The following is a 25,566-nucleotide window of genomic DNA, read 5'->3' on the forward strand; positions in this document are numbered from 1 at the left end:
TTTTTTTAGATCAAGCCAATTAATCCCTTCCCACTTATTCCAGTATTTTATCATTTCTAACCTCTTGAGTCCCTAATCTTTTCAATAAGAGGTCTGAGCTGCCAGTTTATCTGAAAAGGAGTGTTGTACCAATCAAATGAAAACTGGCGCTCAGATTTTTTTGAAGAGCAGCCCCTTGTCATTTCCAAGTTCAGACAAAAACAAAGAACACAGCTTCAGCAGTGAGGCGTTCACTGGAGGCTTCTTTCCATGAAAATAGTTATCACTGCTTTTTTCCTTGGCAATTGAGTCATTGTTGCTTTTAAAAGAAGTTGTCATGATCTCCTCATTACCATTTTTCTTAATATGATAAGTGTAAACTACAAGGAAGCTATCATGTTTGAAAGGATACAGGAACCCTAAGGAATGTTACACTAACTGCTTGTGCTCTTTGAAAAGGCTTAGGCTGGGAATTTGACTAAATGTATCATTCTGTCTCCTTTGCAGCAGCATTGTCATTTTATAGTGTCTTTCACTTATAACACAAGTTACCTTTCAAATAGAATGCCGTGTTACTGCATCTAGCCTTTGTATCTCTCCAGCAAAGTGAGATCAACAAGTCCTTTTGGTAATTGCTTGAACATGATAATACATTGCACTTTGTACTTTAAAAAAAAAAAAGTATTCTTTGGCAGGTTTATTCCAGTTTGTCTTTGTATAACTGGTAACTGTCAGTGTTTGACACCAGCTGGAGTTGCAAATAGCGCTAACTGCTTAGAGCTAACTAGTAACCGCTGGGTGGTCTTTTCTTGGGCTTGCTCCAGGTTTGTTCCGGATTGCTCATATGACCCCTGATAAACTATTACTAATGAACAGTTTGCTATTCCTTTTTGGCCATCTAGAAGCAACAAAGACAATACATGTCATTGTCTAGTAATGTAGATACATAATTTTTAAATGCTGGAGCACCAAACTTACTGCATTTTAGTGCTGTGGCCTTTGTGTCCTATTCACTGGTTTTCCTGTGGGAAAAAAAGTAGTGTAGTGTTTGGAGACAGGAAGGTTATAGACTTTGCCCTTTTTCAGCCCTGTTGTTAGGAGTTAGTTTGTTTCAATGTAGTTTGTTGTCAGAAGGTTTTAAAAAATGCAGGCATGGGAGGAGGATATACTAAACTGTTGTATAGTCTGAACATGCTGATTTCAGATGTTAGGACCGCTCTGTGTGGGACCAAGCATCCTCAGCTGTCATACGTCTTAGTGGCAGTTCTGAGTATTTAATGTTTCCAACCTCAAACTTATTAGCTTTGTAAGAAAGAATGAGCTGGGAAATGAGGAATCAAATGCATGTGACAGTGGGAATCTGTCTACCAGAAATACGCTGAAGCCTCCATACCTTAAGGGAGATCAGAAAAGACCTCAGCATGTTTTGGCTTCGGTTTTCTTTACTCTTTAAGCTGGCTTATTTGGGTAAGGCTGACATGCCAAGAAAGTATATGTTGTATCAAAACATCTTCTATAACATACATCCATTTTTTCTACACCTGTTAGCTTAGCAGGAGTGGATCAAAGGGGAGTGTTGGCATGATTTACAGGACACACAGATGCAGGAACAGACCTGCTTCAAGGCACAAGTGAGGAAAAGGAAATCCAGACTGAAATGTTTGTTCTTTTCCAAAGGCTAAAATTACTGTAATAAATGCCAGGTCGCATGATAGGGTTTCAGGTGGCTGCTTAGGTCTTTCTATAAGAGAAGAGAATTAAAGGGTTGAGCATGAGAGGTGGCAAGGACTCTACCTCTGTGTTACAGGACAGAACCCATAGTGTATTTTTTGGCAAACATGCTAAACTTTTAACCTTACAAAAAAACAGAGTGCCAAATTAGAGGATCCAATGATCAGGCTTCAGTTTGAAGTTTTCTGTCCATCCAGGGCTTGCTGAATGCTGATCAAGCTGGCTATGTTGTTGGCCCAGGATTTTCTAGCCAATATTCACTGTTCCCAATTTCCAGCCAATATTCAGAAGTTCCACTGCTGCCCTAGGCATTGCCTAAGACAAAAAATGAGGCAGTCTTTGCCCTCAAAGCATTCAGAGTCTCTGATGTAGGGACTGGGAAGATAATCATACTCCATAGGGGAGAGTCCATTCTTCATACACTAAGGGAGAAGCAAGTTTTAAACTGGGACGCACGGTAGGGAGAGCATCACATAGATGAAGAAAAGGAAATGGTGAAAAATGACAGCTTCTGTAAGGGCAGGTTTGAGCTTTTCTAGGTGTTCACTGTCTTCGCTTAAGCCTCAGACCACTGTTTCAATGGCATTACAGTTGAGGTGTTGATGAGACCATGTAAGAGGGAAACACTCAACATCAAAAAGAAATGCCACCCTGGCACACCCACTCAGGAAAACCCATGCTGCAATACTGCTTGTGTGGTAAGCAGAATAAGAGAGATCTGGCAAACTCTTGGTTTTGAAGGCAAAAAAACAGCTTCTATAAAAGATTTCAATGTGTATTGTACAGCAGTGTGTGGTAGCTTCATTTCTTTGTATTTGATGAGTAATAACTTGGAGTCCAATTTTAATGAAAGCAAATCATGGCGTACGCAAAAGAATTCAGCTTTGAACTCAAATAAGTTGCCTAACCTGGTTTCTTAATTTCCCCCTATATGCTATTTCAGATAATTGATGCTCCTGTTTTAAGACTAAAGCTGGTGTCTTCTGGCACAAGTTGATGCTTTCAAATTCCTGATGATTTTTAGACTCAGTTTCATCATATTGTTAGGATGTGGGTTATAAGCTGGTTACATGGGTCTAAAACTTAGTGCACAATGTAAAACTTAAACAGTTTCTGTGCTAAGCTTACAGAACGAGAAGTTTTGTAGTTCAGTAATTTAATTTTGCCTGATGTTGAATTTGGAGATTTTATTTTTTCACAACATTGGCATAAGTGGCTATAGAAATTAAATGCATTTTGTAATAAATTACATGGATAAGGTCTTGTCATGTGACTACATAATTCACTGTTGTATTTTGTATGAAAAAAACCATGAATTGATTACATCTGGCAATGTAAAGGAGATGGTGTAATGTATTGTATAAATGTGCACAGTGGAGTGCCTCAGGGTAGATGTAGTCTTGTTTTGTAACTGTAAATTATCGTTCTGCTCTCCTCTTGGTGTGAACCCTAAGTTTCAGAGAAGAAAACAGGCGATTCAAGACATGCTTTTTTGCTTGTGAAGCTCAGGATGGATGGAACAAATTACCAGATTCCCTTAAACAAGTGCCAGCAGTGAATAGTTTCAAAACACAGTTGCTTATTTACTTGGAGAAATGTTGCCAATGTTTTTTAAATTGCAGAGATGAAATTACATGTTGGTATTAGTAACTTTTGAAAGAATTAGCTTTTTATTACTTATTGTGCCTTTGTTTATATTATATTGTTGTACTGCCAGGATGTTATGTTGTATTTAACAGTTCAATGCATACTTCCTATCTGTTGGGGCCCTCATGAAAATTAGATGTGCCATCCCTGGAGATGGTTACCAACAAGTATCGTTTTGAATAAATAAAATCAATGGGATATGGCTGTGCATCTCAGTGGGGATGAGAAGCTGCCAAGAACAGGAGGTATTGCATTGGCCATACTGTCCACAGCAAGACTCTGGTACTGTGTATTGGGCAACAAAATCATTAGTTTAGTTACCGAGAGTGACAGATGAAGGATGCCTAGCTTTCTGGAAGTGGGTTTAGTACACGTGACTGCAAGTACCTGAATATTTACAGGCATATCATTAACTTTTAGGACTCTAAAACCAGTGTTAGCTGGTGTTAACTAATATCTGGTTCGGGATGCAGTATTAAACCGACAGGATCTCAGTACAGTTGAGAACTAGTAAGTATGGAGGATCAGGATTTTACCCTCATGATTGCTCTGGTGTTCTTGAAGGGCTCTGTGAAAGAGGCAGCACCGACCACTGTCCGCCAGCATCCCAGATGAGTGGGACCCATTCTGGCAGTTCCATGTTCCTGACCCATCAGTAGGTCTGTCCAGAAGAACAGTTATATGGAAATACGAATACCTCACATGGCCCAGCATCTCACGTGCTTGGCAAAACTTCAAAGCTTTGATCATCCTCTCCTTGCATGCAGCCATTATGGCCTATCCTTAACAAACCCCACGTATTCTGCAAGTAAAGAAGATGCCTCCTGCCTCTCTTAGATAGGAAGTGCAGTTACCTCAGTGTCATTATTTCTGGTCAGTACATGCCTGTCTTTGGACTCTCTGAAGGCTCATGGCTTGTCACAAAGACAGCACTGGCTCCTGCTTATCTCTTGGACTTTCACTAGAAAGCTTGGGGAATGGTCTAAGACAAAGACAGTGTGGGTCAGAGAGGCAGTCATACATGCAGGATGCATCTACTTTTGACTTCATGATTTCTCAGGCCTCCCTTTTCCACAGAACTCTTAATTCTGTCTCATCATATAAAACTTGTCAAGAAAGCTCTCCCATGCGCTTCCTGTAAGGTCCTGTTTCATTTTTTACACTGTGTGAGTCTGCTTTGCCGATTATGTTCTGTGAACCCCCCATGTCCTTCCTGCACTTTACTCATTACAGATAACCTGAGCCTGACAAGACTAGGGATACAGCTGCTGCAGACCTCTTGTTTTGTTGCAGTTCACCATAATGATGTTTTTATAGTAGGATCCTTAGGGGGTTGTGTTGCATGTTCCTGAAAATGCCAAGAACGTGTGAGAAGGTACTTGAGGGCACAAAACCTGCTTGGGATTGAATTGAAGGACTGTCCTGGGCAGTGTGAGCCACATTCAGGACAGCTTTTGACCATATAATCTTCCTGAGGTGGGCCCTGAAGAAAATGATCCTGATTCACCTTGGAGAGAAGTATCCAATCTGTTTCACAGAGGAGCCTTGGGAATGAACTAGTATATGCACAGCGTGGACCATTTGGGGCCCAGTACCCAGCAGGGAGCTAAATCATTTGACAGCGTAGACACGCTATTTTATAGGCTGTGGTTACTTTTAGGATTGTGTCGGACTTGTTAAATTGGAAATCCAGTGGTGGGTTCATGTGGTGTAGCTTCATTACTCTCCCCCTAAAACAGCCTCTTGAGCTGAGATACCTTCTCACTGTAACAGAGCACTGTTTTTCTTCACATACACAAGATTGGTTAGAGCAATAAGTACATCAATCACGATTTGCTATTTTTTAATTGTCTTCTAAATGCTTTAAGCAAAGAATATGAGTGTTATTAGTTATAGAAGCTACAGTATGAGGAAAATATGTTGAAAAGTGTAAGGTATAAAGGAGTCAGAGAGTATTGAGAAGCTCAACAGAAAAAGAAAACGTCCATATTGCTATCACTTACTTTGTGGATTTCCAAATGTTAAAGTAGGAAAGGAAAACATATGTTGTGAAGTTTATAGTCAACTCCTGTTGGCTTCTAAAGCAATTTCTATATTCATTTTCACTGAATATCATTTTTGTCTGTCCTTCCCCTTCTTGTTAATATGGAAAGGAATATTAATTTACCATGCGAGGATGTGGAATGCTTCCCATTCCCCAGTTGGGAAAGGGAACTTATTTGTTGTCATTGATAAAGCCCACAAGGTGAACACTGTGTTTTTAGATTATGATCAGGGAAATCGTTGCTTTTTGTAGAATGAACTCTAGCTTTTCACTAATAAAATCATGCATGTATGTGCTGTGTTTCCAAATGGATTTCTAGTAGTTTTTGGTACAGTAGCAAGATAAATTCTAGTATGACAAAGGCATCATTGCAGATGCCGCCACATTGTTCCTCCAAAAATATGTACTGGGCAGTAGCCACTGGCAATAAATTTGCTAAAACACTTGCATGAGTAAAAAGTTTCCTGCCTTAACATTCATACCAGGAAAACTGGCTTTCTCATAGAGGCCATCAGGCCATCACTGAAGTCTTCCCCCCCCTCCCCCCACCCTTACAGGAAAAAAGATGTGGTATCCCTTTGATGCTGAGAATTTTTTTTAAGTGCTGAAACATGATAATCAAATGCTTATCCATGGATTTATCTATCATGTCCCTGTCAATACTGACGATGTATCAAAATCCCTTCCTCAGGAAGCCTTTGGCCCAGTATAAAGCAAGCTAGATTACTGGTCAGGATATTCCAAACGGCTCATGCAAATTTTCCATTCCTTCATAAGGAATATGAATGAAAAACAACCTGTAGGTTTATTGCCTTTGTGTTCCTTTAGGCTTTAGTGTCATTTGCTTGTACATGTATAAATACATATCTATATATTAATTCTTTCCTTAGCCTTTTCCCCAAAGCTGAAATGGGTTGAGACGGTTTTTAATTCAGTATGCATCACACACATAAAACGTGGCTGCCCCCTCATGCATTACTGGCTTCCTAGCAGAGAGAGTTTGATCAGGTTTGTATAAATGCAGAAACCAGAAAGATACTGTGAAACACGACATGCTTTTTATTAAGGTTGCATTGATAAATAGTTAATAAAACATTAATAAATCATTAATGGAGTCTTTAATAAATGGTAAATCACTTGGTTATCTTTATTCCATCAAGGCAGTAGGTTGCTTAGCACCAGCTGTAACATCAAGTTTGTAATAACCTTAGAACATCTATTCATCACATATTAATTTTTTCTGAATGTAATTTTAACATACTGTGTAACCAAAGATTGGAGAAATTTTAAAGCAACAGATTTAGCTAAGAGTTAAAAGTACTGAGAGGGGCAGTTGACAGAGAGAATACCCACCGATAAGGTCTCTTTAGCAGCAGTGGCCTCAGATTGCATTTATTGCTAGCAATGTGTGCAGGGCTGCTCCTCCTCCTGCTCCTCTGGCTGCCCTGTAATGATGTGGGCAAAGTGTCGGTCCTGAAACTGCCTTTGTGGACTATAATGCCACGGAAGAAAAAGACCGGGATTGTTGCTGTCTTCCTCTGCCTTTTTGTGGATCTGCTATCCACAAGAGAGGCAGTAAGGGTAGTGTTTGGCCAACAGAGATCTATCAAACTACAGAACAAGAAAAAGGGCTGGGAAGGGTCTTAGAAATCTCATCATCTACTACACGTCCCTGTCCCAATGCAGGAATCAATTCTGCCTAAGCCATTCCTGACTGATGTGTGTTAATATGTTCTTAAGTGTGTTCCTCCAAAGATGGAGTCTGTGTAGCGCTCTGAGCAATCTGTTTCAGTGCTGCACGGTCCTTACCTTTAGAGAGCTTTTTCTTATGTCTAACTGGAATCTTTCTGGCTGCAGTTTAAGTTCATATCCACCATAAAACTGGAGAACAGATTATTCTCTCCTTTTAGCAACAGCTCTTTCTGTAATTGAAGACTGTTCTCATGTCTCCCCTCAATTCTCCCAAGGGAAGTAGCATGAGCCCTATATCTTGGGAGACTTCAAATTAGATCAGGCTAAGCAGTTTAGAGTGCACTGTAGGAAGGGGGAAGCTGCCTCAGTAGGAACACAGAGTACGCAGTCTAGCTGCTTTTTTCCATAATGACCTCTTAGAGCCTGGCTCACTGCTTTTATCTGTATTTAAAAACACTGCACACTTTCTTTTGAACAAGAAGGAAATGATGGAAAAATGAAATACAGAGAAAGGAAATAAATCTTGAAGGCGGCTATTAATTTTAGCAACTGGTTTTGTAAAGCTATTTACCATCTGCCCCATATCCCCTGTATTCAATTCTCTCGCTCTGACCTTTTCCTTAGAAACTTGCAAGTTTAAATCCTTCCCCAGTCCTCTCCTTCCATTTAAATCGTGATTTGGCCTTGTATCTCTGAAGCCCTTAAAAAGTTTGCTTGGAGTATTTGTATTTTTGGTGATTCATTAGATCGTGTCTGCATGTGTCCTTCTTAGTTACTTACCTGAGGGCTTTTATAGCTGAAAAAAGCAGACTTAGCTGAAGAGATGAGCGTGCCTAGCTCTAATAAATAAAGCACATGGAGTCAATTAAAACAATGTTTAAATAATTTTCAGAAAGGAGGATGCTTGATGTTACTACATCAGAGGACCACAGTGACTTTTAAGCCAACAAACTGTGCAGGTTTACTTTCTCATTTAATCTCCAGGTCTATAAAAAAATGCATGCTTCCATAGCAGTCATCTACCCACCCCAACAGTTAACATGATTTTGGAATTATTTTAAGTCCAAACCATGTGAAAATAAATCCTAACTCAATTTTGTGGGATTACTTTGTTTCCATTAAATTCCTCTTTAAAGCATTTCATATGCTCGGTTTTATTATTGTTACTTCCAGGAATTTCTAAATACTTCCAAATTTGGATTGATTAAAGTTTTTTAACTTTTCCTGGAAAAAAAAAAAAAAGAATGCAATTCCCTGCCTACTTTCTCAGGTATTTACAAACCAAGATGTTTATATATGCATCTTAATGGATACATACACAACACACACACTGTCTGTGTGGTTCTTTATAGTCATAACATATTAGAAGGTAGATATATCAGATTTCACAAGTTAAACAAAATAGAGCATAGCGAGCACTTAAAGATGAAGGACCTCCAAAAGAAATTGGGGCAGAGCAAAGAATGGTGAAGTCATGTAGATGATTAAACAAATGACATCCTTTCTTCTGATTCTCCAAAGTAACATGCATGCACTTAAGGAACAGAGTAAGAGAGAGTTAAGCAGACGGTCACATCTCTGCAGGATGTGGGGTTGGGGTTTTGACCCTTCACGGAAAACAGTGCAGTGCCATTTTTTTATGTCATTCTGTAGCTCAGTAGTGCTCTGCGTGAGTATAAGATTCAGCTGTGTGCTGGGTGGTGTGGGGTTGCTGCCCATACATTTTGAAGTGACATTTTTCAGATGAGTAAATTCAAAACTTTCTCTACGATCATTCAGGGTTCTTTGGTCAACAGTGCTGTGGCACCTGTCTGTAGGTAGATGTAGGTATGTTTCTTTAAGTAACTATATACTTTCTCACCACTTCCACACACAGTGTCTGTTTATATGCTGAGCTTTAAATACTTGTGTTGTTTTGTATGTGTGATCCTATCTGGAATTTTCTATCCAATAATTTTTATTACAGTGATAATTTAAGTGAAGTACTTCAATGTAGCTAGCTTGTACCTTTGCAATAGACTTTAATGCTCACAAGGTCACTCTGTAAACACATAGATTGGATAGTCCTAACCTCACTGAAGTTGACTTTTGCCTCTGACCTCAGTGGAGTCAGGATTTCTTACCTTGTAACTGAATTTCCTCAAATAATAGCAGACTCATTTTTCCTTTTCCCACTGTTCTATGTTCACGTGTCCCCTAACAGGGAGATGACTAGATTTGCTTACACTTCGGCCTGCCGAGTTGGTATGCAGTGGACACTAGATGCATTTTGACAGTGAATATTCTGAAATATTTGCTGGCATCACCTTCCCATGATTCCTAGGCTCTGTCCAGCCATTTATGCGTGGGCAGGAAGAGACTGAGGTCAAGCCTATAATTGCAGTTCTAGAATATGCTTCATTTCTGCCTTCAATCAGACTGCCTGTTCTTCTTTTAATTATGTGATACAGTCTCTGTTTCATCATTTTGCTATGAAGAGATTTGCCACAAAGCAACCTCTATGGCATAGGATTTGGCAGAGGCATGCAGGATTTGGATTATATCACAGAAAAGTTCACCGGATGCTTAAGTCTTTTTCTGCCTTCCTCTGTGCAGAGGTCAAACAACCTGCAATACAGTAGTGTACTTCTCATCATTGCACTGAGCTGCCGCAGCCTCACCCACCAGGAGCTGACTCTTTCCTCCTCATTGCCACCATTTGGGCTTTGGGCAACGAAAACAGGCCCTGAGCTCCACAGGCAGAAACCCAAAAGCTCTTTCAGGAGTGCAGAAACATCTGCACCCTCCCCTGTCCCTGGGTCATCTGCACAAGGAACTGGCAAAGCTTGGCCCCAGGCTGCACTGTCTGTAGTTATGTGGCCCTTTAGATAAGCCGCAAGCGTGTCCATGGTGCGCTGCGCTGGTGAAAGCAGAGCGGCAGAGCCCAGTGGGGCCGAACTGCCGGACCAGCCCTGCCCTCCTGCCTCGGCCAGGACCAGGTGAGGGCTGCTCTCCATAGTGGTCATTCCTGGGCTCTGCCCCTTGCGGGGCTCAGCCAGACCTTGCTGCAGTAGCAGCATTGCTAGGGGTGGAAATTGTTTGATGGGCTTCAATAAAATACCAGTGCCTAACAGGAGCTTGGGGAAAGTTTACATGTCTGCCTGTCCCATTGACTGAAGACCATGGTGCATAGTCTTCCTTTCTCTCTCCTAACCTCCTGTATGACACATGATTTGTGAGGGACAACTGGAGACCTGAAACTTGCTGGCTGTATCTTCAGTGAATTATACATTAGCATCCAGCTGTAGCCACCCAGGCCATGTCTTTAGCCCAAATGCACCCACCACACTGCCCTTTTGACAAGTTACATTTTCTATAATTAATTGTATTATGTTATATTTTTATTTGTGGTGCATTTGCAGTGGTTGTCGTGTTACCTACAGAAACTTGTGTGTTCATAAGCTTTGTTGTGACTGGTCCTGGGCTTGACCAGTGTGAAATAGCAGCTGGGAAGTTTAGTTTACTGCAGTCAGGATTATGGCCATTGCATGCAAAATTTCCTAGATCAGACCTTCTTTTGCTCTTTGTCTCGCTCGTCTCAAGAAAGAATCCTTTCTGAGCTTTGTAGGCAAAGAAAAACAACCAAGACAAACATACAACAGATTGCCAGAGACAAGTATTACTGCCTCTCTGAATATTTATTAAATTAAAAACAAAGATAAGAGAGAATGGAGCAGCATCTACCATAAAACACACTCATTAGAAGGGCATTTACAAGCTCTGCCTAAAACAACACTTTTGCAGTTTCTCTATTTTGCTGATTTTTCCCCTCCTCTGAACATAAGCCCCAGTCTGCTCCCACTGAGCTCGGTGGGCGGTGGTTCTAGGCCTTAGTATGAAAAAGCAGGGTGTGCACTGTTCCTTCTGCATGTATTTCATAGCCATGGGCACCCAGGTGATTTCTTTGAAGATAGTTGGAACATGCATGTACAAATGGTGAATTAACACACTGATACAGAAAATGGGACATGTTGCTTGGATGGTCTGGTAGGCAGGTCTTCACCAGAGACTTGGATTTCCTAGTGAAGTACTGGCTTTCTGTGTAACCCTGTGCAAATCACCTAATCTCTCAGCCCCTCATTTTAAAATGGAATCGATAGTGCTCTGTGACATCGATAGATGCTGTGACATTGCATACCACAGTAAGTGCCTACGGCCAGTGCATCAGAGCACTCTTCTACCCCAGGCATTCATGCTGCAAGCCCACCCCAGCTTTTTCTAGACCAGCCTATGGTTTATTTTGCCACTATGCAATCTTGAATAGGGTTCCATTTTGCCACCATGCAATCCTCTATAGGGTTGCATCCAGTGCAATACAGGAGGGATCCCCTTCCTGCTTGGGCTTCGCATGTAAAACCCTGTTCTAAACCTATGATACGGCTTCGTTCATACAGCTTGACAGGCTGACCACGGAGGTGGCGTCAGCTGCCACCTGATGAAGGCACAGATGGTCAGAATTTTCAAGAGTAAAACCTGTCTTCACCCTTGTTCCCAGGAAGGGCTGCCTGTTGGGTAGTTAAGGTGTTCATCTACTACATGAGGATGGGTGGTGATGCTTCCTTAAGCAATTGCATCTCCAGGCTCAGTGGAGAATACGTGATCATTTTTTCCTTTCTTTCTTCTTTATGTACATGAATTTGTTTTCAAAAACATGTTTTTTTTCTTCCCTAGGAGATGACCCATTCCTGGCCTCCTCCTCTGACTGCTATTCACACTCCTGGCAAGGCTGAGCAGACCAAGTTTTCTATCCCAAGCAAGGTAGAAGTAGGCTATTACCAGTGACCTGGTTAACATTCTGTTCTGTTGAGTGTTCTTTGCTGGAGAGTTTATTTTTGTAATTGGTTCCATTTTCAAAAATTTCTAAGACTATTTTTAGTTGGAAATTCCCAATCAGACTGTTGTTACTAGTAGGACTGCTTATTTAAAGCTGCAGAAGTTACAGCAGAAGCAAAGTGAACTTTATCTCTGTTGTTATAACAGTCTTTCTACATCAAGTACAATATATTTTATTTGTTTGTTTTTCTGCCATTATTATTCGTGCAACGCAGTGGCTGAAATCGTCATTTGTTCCTACTTAGTGATTGATTGCATGATGAGGTTTAGGCTGCATGGTCAAATTACGGTGACTTAAAATGTTCCTGCATGTGAACAGTGCTATAGCATCTGTCTGTGTGCACACTCCAAGGGCACGTGAAGTTGCGCGATGCGATCCTCAGTATTGGCCTTGTTAAAAGTATGCACTCAGCACTTGCCACGTCAAAAGCGTATGCCTGGAGAGTACCTGCAGTTCACCTGACACATAGTGAATCATTAAGTTGTATGATTTGAACATGCCTTTAGCCCAAATTCCGTTGTTGCCTTCTAGCTATGATTCTGGTAGCACTGTTAGAGATCGAGCTCATACCCAGCGCAGTTATTGCTGGAGGTATCTTCTGCTGGGACCTGAACAACTGGGAGCTGATGATGTTTGGGGAAGGGGAGAACTTCCCCAGGGTGGGAAATCTACACCAGTCTGACATGGAGCTACATAAAAGTTTCTTTCTAAAGGCAGGACCTTGGAAAATAGCTTATAAAACTGGTACTGCTTGACATTACGGTTCAAGCAATTATATCCTGTTTTAGAAGCTGGAATGTGATTTTCCTCTTACTGATTTTATCTGTTTGGCAGATATTCCCCTGTCTGAAATGCAGCCACCATACTTAATTGGAAATCATATGAAATTAGCAGTATCTGTGGCTCCTTAAAAAAACAAAGCCAGTGCCCAGAATGCCTTATTTTAATGGAATGTGATTGTTACTGCTCTAGCACTGCCATTGCCGCTGCAGTTAACTGCTGCAGCGTTAAGCATCAGAAGTCATAATTATAGAAAAGTATAATCCTCATTGCAAATTGGGTTGAAGTCAGTTGAACCCGTTTAGGTGAAAGTGGAGTCTGACCTGTGTGAATACAGTGAGAGTAGAGGTTTTTGCCCACTGGAAGCTGTATTTTTTAAATTTATACTACCTCTTAATTTAGTGCTCTGTTTTTGATGGGCCCTACAGAAATTGGTCTAAGTCCTGCAGACTGCTGCTGTCTCCATTGGCAGCAGTATAAGCATAGGTTCAGAGAAGCTAGAGTTTTGTTTTGCTTTTCTGTTTCTATTAAGTTTGCTTCGAACTTTTAAGATCCACATCAAAGTTAATTTCTGGGCACATTAAATGTTGATCCTAAAATTCTTGAATATCACTTCAATACAAAATATAAATTAGATTTTTTTTTTTTTTTTTTTTTTTTTGAGCTAGCATTTCAGGAAACAGGCAAGCACATAAATGTTTCCAAGTTTACTAGTTTTACTTTAAAAAATACAACAGAAATGTCTCTCCAGAACATCACATTAAATCAATTATAGCTAGCCAAATTATAGATCTTAGACATAATGTGGCTAGATTGTGCAGCCATATAAACCAGAGATGGGCGCTATTAGAAGTTCTCAATTTAACTATTAAAAAAAAAGTATCCTCATGAGAAATGTACATTAAGAAGTGTGATAAAAAAGGCGGAACTTATCAGAACAATTTATCCCTTTGACATTCAAATTTAAAGTGCCATGTTTACTCTTAGGGCATGATTTACTTCACAAGGGACTGACTGACAGCACAGTATAATATTAGGAACTAATAATGCCCTAAGAGGAAGTGCAGTGAGGGCTTTAATGACTTTAACATCCTACAGAACTAATACTTCCAGCAAAGTACTGCCTGGCTGTAAGATGAGGTTGTAAATAACACCTTAATTTCAAATGATCAAACTCTGGAAGGAAAGCTGATTACAATCACTGTGGACTATAAAGCCTAGAGAAAAACTAAGGAAGAAAACACCGTGACATAAGGAAGCAGCTTAGTTATTGTGAGCCGACAAGAATCCCGGCATTAGCATGCTCAGTGTTACAAGCCAGATTCTTTCCTGGTTTAAAGTTGTTGTACTTCCATTGATTTCATTGGATTTGGACCAATTTCCATCAGGCGAAGATCTGCTTCCTGTGTCTTTATCAAATCCTGTGTGTCACAGTCCAAATAGAAACAGTGACTATCAGTAAAAGGTTACTGCCATTCCAAGCAGTGAGATAAAAAAAAGAAAGGCAGTGGTGCTGAATTTAATGCATAGTTGCATTCATGCTGCAGTCTAAATTGTACATCGTAGATGGTTCATACACACATCCATGGCCAAGCCTGGAAAAGGCTAGGACCGCTGCGGGTATAAATCTGTGCAGTGACTCCATAAAGGGGGTATGTAGATTTACAGCAGCTGAGGACAAGCTGTTGTCTGAACTGTGAAAGGGTCCCTCAGTGGTGCTCTGTCTCCACAGTTAATGTTTTTTTAAACTAATGTCACTGGTGCTGCCTTAACAATCACATGATCCCTTCCCTGTGCCATCTCCTTCCCTGTTTGTGTAATGCCAGTGCCCTTAATCTAGCAAGCTAAGATGTATCTTACCTTCTTCGTCTTATTTAACTAATGCTGACATTTTGTGTGTTCTTCTTTGTAGGACTCCCAACACCTGACCTCAGGATACAATGTACAAAGTAGGTCTTTATCATCCTAGTCCTAACAGTCAGGGTTGGGTATTTTTTTTTCCTGCTTAACATCATTAAAACAAAGGCTAAAAAATTAATTTCTATGGTGCTAAAGCAGATCAGTTCCATTTTTTATTACATGTTATGCACTGTGGCATGTTGTGAAACCCAAGTATAATTAGATGGGCTGACAGCTTTGGGTGCATTTTAATTCTACAGTAATCTTTTGACATTTGAAAATGTGTTTCCTTTGTTTGCAGAGTGGAGTGATCCAGCAGGGAAAGTTGCAACTAAGTCAGTGCCACAAAAGTCGTAAGTATTATTATTTCCAGCTTTAAATCTCATTTTAAATTTATCATAAAGAATGAGCTTATTTCTCCAAAGGTAACTAAAATTTAGCTCTGCTCATAATCTTGTCCTGGTGTTCAGGTGTTCTCAGTAGTCCTTAAAAATTAGCCATAAACCAGTTTTATGTTTTCAGTGCTTATTACTGTTTCTTCTTTTTAAGCATTAGCTAACAGAGGTATGTGTGAAAGATGAGTTTATTAAGCAGAAATAATGCTGATTTTAGTTGTACAGCTTGCCAAAATTAAATCACTTTTATGCTTCTCTCATCAGATACTAAGCCTCTTACAATAGAAAATGCAACCCAATGAACAGATGATGCAGGAATTTTAACATTCATACAGTGAGAGAGAGTAAAACACATCATACGGAATGATTCTACTAGCTGGTGTTGAAAAACTGGTCTTGAGTTTCATGCACTTTGAACAGCTGAAAATCACAGATGATCTATAAATATGACAGTTGAAAATTGTGGAAGAGCTAATTCTCCATTGTGTTAAACCATTTTTCTTTGGTGCTTCTCTGGTGTAAAGCTGCAATAACGTAGCAGTGAGTTGAGACTGAACTGTTTTTTTACTTTTACCTCAGGATCTCAAAGTAATTTACAAACAGGAATAAAATAATAACTTTGAAAAGTAGGTGGTTGTTTTTATACTTATGAAAACGTGTGGGTCTGATTTCAGTTCAGAGCTGCTATTTTTTTTAGTGTTCAACTACTGAACGCAGAACTGCACTAGCTTAACTGACGTTTGTGTAAACACAATATGTTCATTTAAAATTACTTCAAAATTATTCTGGTGGTTCCCCTTAATCTACTAAGGCCACAATTTTAAGTAGATCCCTATAGGGGAAGAAAAATCAATGCGGAGATACCTGCATAGGTTTTAAAAATGAATTTAAATATATTGATTCTTAGTGCAAGTTTGTGTACAGGAAAGGACTTGTTCGAGTTCAGTGATTTGTCTGTGACCATGTAAGAGATGAGATGCTGGACTAGACTAGATGGGGGTGCCGAATCCATTGATGTACTCACCAGGCTCTGAAGATCCAGTTCTTTACTCATAAACTTAAGTCATGGAAGTACTCATTCAGATAAAGTTTATTGAGTAAAGCTTTACAAAATTATGGTTAAATGACTAATTCAATTTTAAAATGAAATGTTTTTTTCTTCAGATTGAATGAGAATTGGATAGGAATGCTAATGATAAATAGATTAATTTGCATGAATAGCATTTATTTATGAAATTTAGTAACAAATTAGTTTTTGCTCTTTGCTATTTGATTCCCAGTAATGGCTTGTTTTTTTTAAAGAATCTAGCCAACTATACCCACTGTTCTTGGTAGCAGAATGGGTGCATTCATGTTACAGAACATCTAAGTGATCCAAACTTAACATCAAGCACATTCCATAGTAAAAAAAAAAAAAAGTAAAAAAATATTGTTACATCTTAAAATGATTTTTGTCCTAAAGCAAGTGTATTTGGATTCCACTGTGAAAAATATTTTAGTGAGTATACCATAAAATATAATATTTCAATAGTTTGTAACCAACAGTAATAGACTTGTCAATCATGGTTTATAGTTATAAGCTGAATTTCAAAAGAACAGTGCTTCAGAGCTCAGTGGTATATAGTGCATTTAATGGGACCAAAGCTCTCTATAGGAAGCCTGATATAAAACCTGAAGACACCGAGTACATTTTATGAACCAGTTGCTCTCTGTTCTGCTGCTTGATCTAAAGTTCCAGTACTATCAATCAGATTTCTGCTGCAATGAACTGCCTTCTTATGGTAGGTGATAGATTTTACACATGAGAGATCAGAGCTGCAATAAAGCTACTTTTATTTTTAGCTTCCAAATGAAGATCAGCTAACCCATTACTATCACTTTTTCTCTTTTACTGCAGAAAAATTGTTAAGGCAGCTTCTAAGAATTTCCATAGGGCTTTGGGAGGTTAGAAGGCAGTCCACTGTGAGACTTGGTATTACGAGGCCAATTTGTTTCTTTAGATCTGCATGTGCGGTTACCACCACTTACACTGGGAATTACAGTACTTGAGGACATAATGAAATTAAAGCAGAGAGTGGGGCAGAAGGACATAATGGTATCAAGTCGAGCTGGATAGTGCGATCCAAATAAACCCTGATAGATTGACAGCTCCTACAGTCATTGCGTATTTTAATAATATAGTATTTATCAGAAGGCAGTTGTATTAAGAAGGATTTAATCTTTCTAACATTGGTCAGTTATAGGGATATTGGAGCGTATGAGTGAAATTACAATCCAACTTATCCCCAATAACATTTGTTGCTACACTGTCAACCACACAGCATGATCTTACTGACTTCAAAACTGTATCCCCCACCAATTCCTTATATATTTTGTCAATGGGATCTGTTATCTGTATTTCAGTTTGATCAAGTCTGACTGAATTTGGGTTTGTTCATCTGTATGCTTTGTTAGAGACCTGTTAACCTGGACAGATTTCTAGATATTCCCCAACTTTTTTAAGTTTACATGCAATTCAAGTGAAACTTAAGTTATATTTTCCATTTACATTGGTCCTAGTGACAGTCTTATAGATTCCATTGCCTTTGGTAGAAGTCCATAGGAATTGGTAGTAATGTGCTTGCTTCACCATATCATTGAGTTATACCATGACTGGCTGAGCAATGCGTGCAGAACAAAGATACATCACCTTCATGATGCTGTATTCTGTTCCAGCAGCCAAGCCGCATGTATGTCATTACAGAATTCAGGTGTAAAAACATTGGCATCATGGAAGATCAGACCAAAGGGATGTATGATCTTTGCAAGATAACCTTTCAGGTGCGTGCTTCTAGGGGAAACAATGGAGGCAACATACCGCAAGATAGATTAATTGACCAACGTCTTGCTTTTGTAGGGGGATGCAAGATGCATGACTTCTTGTCTAAGTAAAGCTTTCTGAAATACAAATTTCGTCCTTTTTATACTATTTCAATGTACTTTATTACATCCACACGCTGGAGAAACCCAATCCCCAGTGCTTTGCAACAGGTAAAATGGAAGGTAGAGTAGTTGGGATTGTGTCTGAATTCTGCGCCTATGCTGTACATGAGTACGTGTACATGTGACTAACCTCAGATCCTGATTTCTACTCAAAAATCTTGAAGATGAAATTTTGAACACTGATGTGTGTGCATGTGTGTATACCGTGGTGAATTTTTATAGCTGAAGTCAGGCTATGTAGAACTATGGCACTTGGCTTCCCTTTTTTTTAATTTCAAATTCACTGTAAATCTCCATTGGGTATTGTGCAGTCAGTTTTCAGCCAGTCTACTCTGATTAGTTTATTATGAAGCATAGTAAGCAGGAACAGATAAGGTGCAACCAATTGCACTGAGAAGGATTTTCTGTCAACTTCCATGAATTTGAGGGTACAAACTCAGCTCGCGACTTAGGTTTCTGTTATATAATTACCATTGCAAGTATGTCATCCTCAAACATCCAGTCCTTTTGTTCTGTTTTGGTTGTTAGCATTTGGCCTCTGTCCAGTTGGAAACTACCCAGAACCTTTTTAATCAAGCACATCCTGCGTTTCGAAATGATACTGCAGAGTAGTCTTGGGTAGTTTCCATAAAAGCCTAGCTAAAAAGAAGAATGTAATCATAATGGTATTCTTCCCCTGTCATAAAATTACTTCCTATACTTACTGTATTAATACAGTATTAAAAGGCCCTTCTCATGGGCTCAGTGAACTACCGGAAACCATTTAAAAACTTAGAGCAGCAAATTTTTATGGATCAGTCAAAACCAACTTATTTTATCTTTACAGAGTTTTTGTTATCCATCATGCTTAATGATACACAACCTGTGTGGGGGCTAGAGAACAGCTAAATACAGTGGGCTCAAAAACAAAACAAGCAGCTGAAACTCTTTATGTGATATTTCAGCAAGAATTTTTCAAAGGAGGCTCACCACTGGTTTCAGTTGGGCCAGGATTTCGCTTCACGGTTCTAAAAAAATTTCAGTAAATACCAGTACTTTTCTAATCCCAAAGATTATCATAATACTTGATGGAAGCCTGTTTGAAAATGGAAATGTGCTTCTTGACATCTAACTACTTTCATAAGTATCTAATGGCTTTTTGGAAGTTCTCCACTGTGTCAGGGACAGCCACCTGGGAGCATGGAAAACAAAATTTGGCAGCATGTTCAAGCTATGAATTAAAGGTAATTCACAGTTTGAAATGAACCAGCATGAGGTCCTTATGAAGAGTAATCAGACATCAAGAGGATTTTACACCAAGGATTGTATATTGGATAATGCGACAACAAGTAATGTTATTCAGAACGTTCAAATCAAGAAGCGCTGGTGAATTCTTAACCTTGAAAGGAATCAGTTTTAAAAAACTGGGATTCATTCAACATTGATGCATCATTCCCAGTTCAATCACATGAATCAAAAATGTAAAATTCATCTCCAACTGGAATAGGAAGAACGTTTCTACTTATGCATCCAACTCTATGCTGAGTTCCAGTCACAATGCATCCAGGTGTAATACACTGAAGAAGCTGAAATTTTTAGTATTTCTAATTACGGTTTTTAATTGATCATATTAAAGCATAAGAGTGTCAATTGATCCCACAGTGTTGATAGCCTGCTTTCTTTTATAGCATACGATCATTTTCACTTAGCGAGTGTGGCAAGCTTTAATCATTAGACTAAGTACTGCCTGTTTGTTAGAAGTAGAAAGTTCCAAAGATATTCCCTCTGGGTAAACTGGGAAAGTCATGAATACAAGGGACTTACACTGCCATGTACAAATTATGGTAAGTGAAACAACAGTGGCATGTAATTGGAACTCCATTAATCTTTAGAGAGCTCCAGTGCACCATATTAAAGGGACAAATAGCAAATGAAAATAGAAGGGTCTGTTTTGATAAGATGTCATTGATCTTTCATATTTACTGTTTTGTTTTGTCAGTTTGAGGTTTGCTTTGCATCCTTTTGCCTCCTAAGTTCTTTAATTTGGAGCAATGATAGTCAGTGAAGATTGTATCGTTTGGTTCCTCACTGCCGCAGGCTTTTCCTTTTGAGCAAAGTACCAAGTAATTGGGACTAAAACATACGAGCATTTCCTATGGACAATTGCCTATAGAAGCAAACTTGCAAAATATTTCAGCTGCTGTGAAAAATGTTAGAATTGAGCGTTGTAATTAAAAGCCCTGTATCCTTGAAGATAAGCCCATTATTCAAAATAATTTCTAAATTAGACTTTTAATTTGTTTTCATTATTCAGCTGGCTCACATACAGTTTAACCTCCCTGTCAAAATAAAGTTATTTCCTAATACATTCTTTTCCATGATCTCTTTCTCCTGACATATTTATAAATCAGTTTAAAAGATTGTGGGAACAGAACTAAATTAATTGTCTTATATTTTGCTGATCAATGTTGAACAATTTTTCTTGACTATCAGAGACTTACATAATTACTGCCTTTAAGAATGCCTGAAACAGGCTAACCAAATGCATTCTTGCCAGCGTTGCTGATTGCAACTCAAGTGAGCACTGAACCATTTGAATTTCCTCTGATACTGTATAACCCCCCATTAAAAATTCAACATTTATTTGCCCTAACTAACGAGTAGCAGTTGAAATACCTTGTTCTCAAGTAGGATGCACTACTGTGTCACTGCCAAATATATGCAACCACTGAACTGCGACCATTGAAGTGTCGCTATTAATAGAGACAGGTAAACGACACATATTAACATGTTTGGATTCAGGATGTATTTCCCTGTTCGCTACGTATCAGTTCCCATTTTGGAAGCTGGTTAGACTGCAAATCTGCCACAGGTTTCCCTGTATTTAAAGAGCTTTTTCACAGGCAGTAGCATATGTTGTGCCTTCATGGCTCAAGGCCAGTCTCAAACCGACCTCCCAATTTACATTTCTGTGGGATGGAATCACTTCCGAACTTCAGTGCAACTTCAAACATTCATTTTGAAAAACAAATGTACTTGGTAAATCTGAAAATGTAAATCAGGATAGAGCAGAGGAAGCCACCACACTCAGTACCTCTCTCACCCGTTTGTTTTGTGAGCTGCACACTTGCTGATAAAATGCATATAAACTAACTTCTTGCTTGGCTTTCTGGCCACCACAATTTGGACCTCACCATGGTCCCTTTTGACTTAACTCTGACCTGTCAGTAAATTTCAGGTTCAGAGCCAAGCCATTTCTCTCTCTGGCTTTTTCTTCCTGATGCTCTTTGCTCTAGTCCCTTTCATTCTTACTGTCATATCTTACTGGCTTTGTAGACTTTAGTAGCCTGAGACAAACTGAGAAAATTGTCACCCAGATTCATCTGCACTATGCTGCAAAAGAGTCATAATCGGAAATGGGTGATAAGCTTGAGAGAAGAATGGATTTTGCCAGGAAGCTTGGCATTCGCAATACCAGAGTGGGCTTCAAACTCCCAATTTGTGTCCTAAATATCCCAGGTAAGACTAACAGCCACTTTTCCTAATATCACAACTTAATCCTTTGCATCTTTCCTCTGAATCCCTCTGACAACCCCAATAATCCACAACATTTTTCTCAGCTTTACACTCTCCGTCCAGAGGAACTTATATTGCTACCATTCTCCTTTGGGCTGAGGGCTCAGCAGGGCTCCAAAGTCTATCAATTTTCTGGCCAGAGGGCTTATTTTTTATGAAGTGAATTTCTCACAACACCCCATGGGGCTAGGCCACGCTCACTGCATTATCCTCTGTCTTGGATAGCCCTTGGAGCCACAGATTCAGAATAGCCTTACCTTACAAATAGATCCTCCCAAATGGTGAAAAAGGAAAATATTCCCCACTGCTTGGGCCAGTTACTGTTCTAAATTCCTGGAGGAAGAACTGCTTCCCTCACTTGTGCCCATGCATCTCGGAAAAATGCATTTTGAGACTTCCCTAATGCTGTAACCGCAGCTTCCCGAAAAAATGATGTAGACCTGGAGGAGGAGGGAGATGTCTGTAGCCTTACTCCACTAGGTGCAAACCAATTGTTTAATTAAAATCCATGTCATGGAAAACACAGGAGGGGGCCTAGAAAATTGGCAAATAAAAAGTTATTTCCTAATTTCCACAGGATCTTTTTATCCTTCAAGATAAAAATAGTAAACAAAATCTGAAGGTAGTTTAGCTTTCAGGAAACTGTCCCTTACTGGAAAGTCTTGTTTAGTCAAAATGCTTCACAAAAAGATCTTTACAGGTTTTGAAAGAACGATGTCGACTCATCTACCTCATATTGACAAGAAAGACTTAAATGCAGCTGTCAGGCTCAGCTGACTCTGCAAAAGTAGTAAATATCGCCAGTAATGAGGGGATTGCTTTCACAGCTATTTACCTGTTAGACTCTACTGAAGTAATTGCTTTTTGGGTATCCCTGATAAGTTACATGCACGTAACTGTGTTTTAAGGATATATATGTGCTTTTATGCCGAGAGAGAGGAATGCGAATCGGTGCTGCCCGTATTTGATTTAGCATGAATTTCAATAGTTCCAGACAAATTTGAAAGCCTATACAAATCATATAGCTTCAAGTCTGGCTGTGTGCTAGACTGGAATTTTTTGTTAGGTCAGACCTTTATCTCAGCTTCTTTTTGTGGCTCTTTATGGGGAGATTGAAGAGGAACTGAAACTGGTGACCTGTCTTGACCTTTAGTACTGGATTAAAATTCCAACTTGCTGCCATGGCAACAGGGCCTTGAAAATTAGGTCCTGACAGAAGCAGGGAGAAACTTAAAACTGCAACTGCTGCACTGAACTGAAGAAAGGTTGCTTACAATTGTCAGTGACAGGCTCTTAATTGAAATAATCTGCCCTTCCCTGTACTTAAAAAAAAATATGGAAGAGAGAAATGAAAAAAAAAAAAAAAAAAACAAAACCAGAAAACTGTGCCTTGATTTTTTTTTAGGCAAAAATCTGTTGCGATTCAAAGTAAAGCACATGCTGCAGAATCCAGCACAGACTGATATTAGAGGTGGCAGCAAGCGAATCTGCATGGTGAGAAGGGAACCAGACACACACTCGCAAAGGTCTAAACAACCCAGACCAGACTGGTAGCAGGAGCCAGACAGTGGCCAGTGTTAAATCACAGGTTAACTTCCTATTTTTTTCTCCTTTAACCTGACACCAGGGATCAAAAGAGACATCACAGCATCACATCTGACTCCCAGGATCCATGCAATTATCTGTTCTGTAGATGTAAAGGGATAAACGTAAGCTAGATAGTGCTATTTCAGATCAAGTGTGATAAAAGTTACTCATTTTCCAATCTAATCAATGCAGCAGTCAGAGGGAGATAATAGTGCAAGTCCTTCACTGCTAAAGAGGTTAAGTTGTTTTTTTTCCCCCATGGAGAGCAGAATGCAGTTGTATCTTGAAGGGAGAAGGTGCTGAGGGTCCCATAAAGGATTTCCTGCTCTTTTCCACTTTATCCAGGAATCCCCCTCATCCCAAAATCAAATAACCTTGAAGATCAGGTTGCAACACTGTCTCATGTTAACCTGTGGCTTTCCCCAAACGTCCGAGGGTCCTGAGGATGCTCTGAGGGCGCTGCTCCCCTTCCCAAGGCGAGGAAGGACCAGAACGACCCCCCCATCACACAGGGGGATGCTGCCTCCTAGCAGGCACTAGCCCCTCTTTCTAAAGTCCCTGTAGGGATTGCTGTCTTTTTCACAAAAAAAAAAAAAAAAATCATAAAAATGTATAGGTTTTACATATCAGATAAAGGAGGTTTCTTAATGGACAAATAGATACCGTTGAATTGGATTAGAGGCTCTGTACAGCTAGATAACTGCTGCAGAATCAGATTGGATTGTAGGTACTATATATAGCTAGATGAAAGTTTAACAACTGTAGATAGATGGCATTAAATTTTTGGAGGAGATAGTTTTATCAAAGCTTAGTGTCTAAACTTTACTGCAAAATCCTAAGACCATGTTTGGAGTCTGAGTTCAAGTAGGAGGCGTGAACAGAAAAATACTTCCTTTAGTTTTCTTTAGACTGTACTACCAAAGTATTGGATTTGTTATGTATTGGTGTATTGTATAATTATAGGATCAGAGGAAACAGATGTTCACAAACACAAAATTTTGGGTAATGTGTTTTGTATTATTCACTGCATGGTTTAGAGATAATGTTTGTCACTAATACTGTCCATTATCAAGGGCAGGTAAGCATTAAGCAAGTGCAGGTTGTGTTGAAATAATGCGTTGTATCGTCTTAACAAAATACTGATTTCTGGAGTAGACTCTTGACTTGGTACACAGCAGAAAGTGGGTGAGTAGATGAGCAGTTTTCTAACAAAGGAAAACAAAATCCACTTAACATTTCTCAGGCTCTGAGTTATGTGCTTCAGTAATGTCAGACAGTTAAAAATAGAGGCCATTATTTGAAATTTCAAGTGTCAAATTAATTCCTAGAGTAAGTGAGTTATTTCAGAGGAGTTGCTGTCAGAGATGAATTTGGCCCATCCTGTTGTACACTTGCCACTGTTACCATTTCCTGCAAAGCACCACTAATTCTGCCTTAATTACTGTCAGACTGGACTATGGAGCCCTGGAGTATCTGGCAATAAACTTGTGTTTTTCTGGGAGAGAAGGTAAAGAAACATTTAAATACGTTTTTAAAATAAGCATGAAATCTCTGAAGATGTACTGTTGTAGTGCATGCTGTATATCAAAATATATAAGCATCTAGTTGTAACAATGGCTTTGTAAACACATTACTGAGCAAACTGTGAAAAGTAATCCACCAAGGGGCTGTTTCCCTAACTCATAAGCACTAAGTTAAGAGACCACTGCCATAAAGTAGATATGCACTGTTAAAAAATACTTCCTTTTATGTGAGAGTATTTTGTGTTAAGCCCAATAGATGATTCCTTTTTTATTTTTAGATGCATATCTTTTAATGCTTGGAGATACTTGTATTTAAGGCAAAAGTCAGCCGTCCTCAGAAAATCCATGAATAATTCATTAATATGTGAACATGGGGCAAACAGTGCTTAAGGGTGGCATGGAAGTGCCCACATGCACGTCACGTGGGCAGAGTGCAGCAGTGTCATGCAGTCCTACTGCAGCTATCTGCTAGCTTTTTGTGGAATTACAATATTGCGATGTATAATGAGAAAAGCCTTCAGCACTGTCATTCCCTTCAGCAGCCTGCAGGCATGGCCTGAGGGGTGGTTGGAGCCCACCTCTGGGGCACGCAGAGCCTCCTCGCTCCTGAGCCCTGTGGTGGCTTGGTGAGCTTTCAGCTGCTCCAGGGCAGCCGCACCGCAGCAGGGCTGTAGGCTGCTTACCCAGGAGGAGCACAATGTCTTACAGCCATTTTGGAGGCCACAGTTTCCAACTAATGTTGGCGCAGCTGTCAATCACATGTGCATATCACTTGCCTCCGTATCCCCACCCCAAACCAGTTCAGAGCAGCCTGCTGCAAAATAGAAAAGGCATGAGGTAAACCATGCCACGGTATGAATAGTTCTGATCCTGTGTTGG

The 25,566-nt window shown here is 39.6% G+C and overlaps 1 protein-coding gene and 1 non-coding gene across 4 annotated transcripts in view; both read left to right on the forward strand.

The window, feature by feature from the left end:
- The window catches only part of AFF2 (ALF transcription elongation factor 2), a 348,869-nt gene that overhangs the window by 200,079 nt on the left and 123,224 nt on the right, over positions 1-25,566 (forward strand). For all 3 annotated transcript variants that reach the window (XM_076347219.1, XM_076347221.1, XM_076347220.1), the window contains exons 5-7: positions 11,804-11,890; positions 14,659-14,695; positions 14,947-14,998. In XM_076347219.1, the coding sequence (XP_076203334.1) occupies positions 11,804-11,890; positions 14,659-14,695; positions 14,947-14,998 (176 nt within the window). The remainder of the gene's footprint in view (positions 1-11,803; positions 11,891-14,658; positions 14,696-14,946; positions 14,999-25,566) is intronic.
- LOC143164772 (small nucleolar RNA SNORD78) lies at positions 6,847-6,912 on the forward strand. The gene has a single exon (XR_012996135.1). It is a non-coding gene; the product is annotated as a small nucleolar RNA SNORD78 (small nucleolar RNA).

Source organism: Aptenodytes patagonicus, chromosome 9 (genome assembly GCF_965638725.1).
Source record: "Aptenodytes patagonicus chromosome 9, bAptPat1.pri.cur, whole genome shotgun sequence".
Taxonomy (NCBI): domain Eukaryota; kingdom Metazoa; phylum Chordata; class Aves; order Sphenisciformes; family Spheniscidae; genus Aptenodytes; species Aptenodytes patagonicus.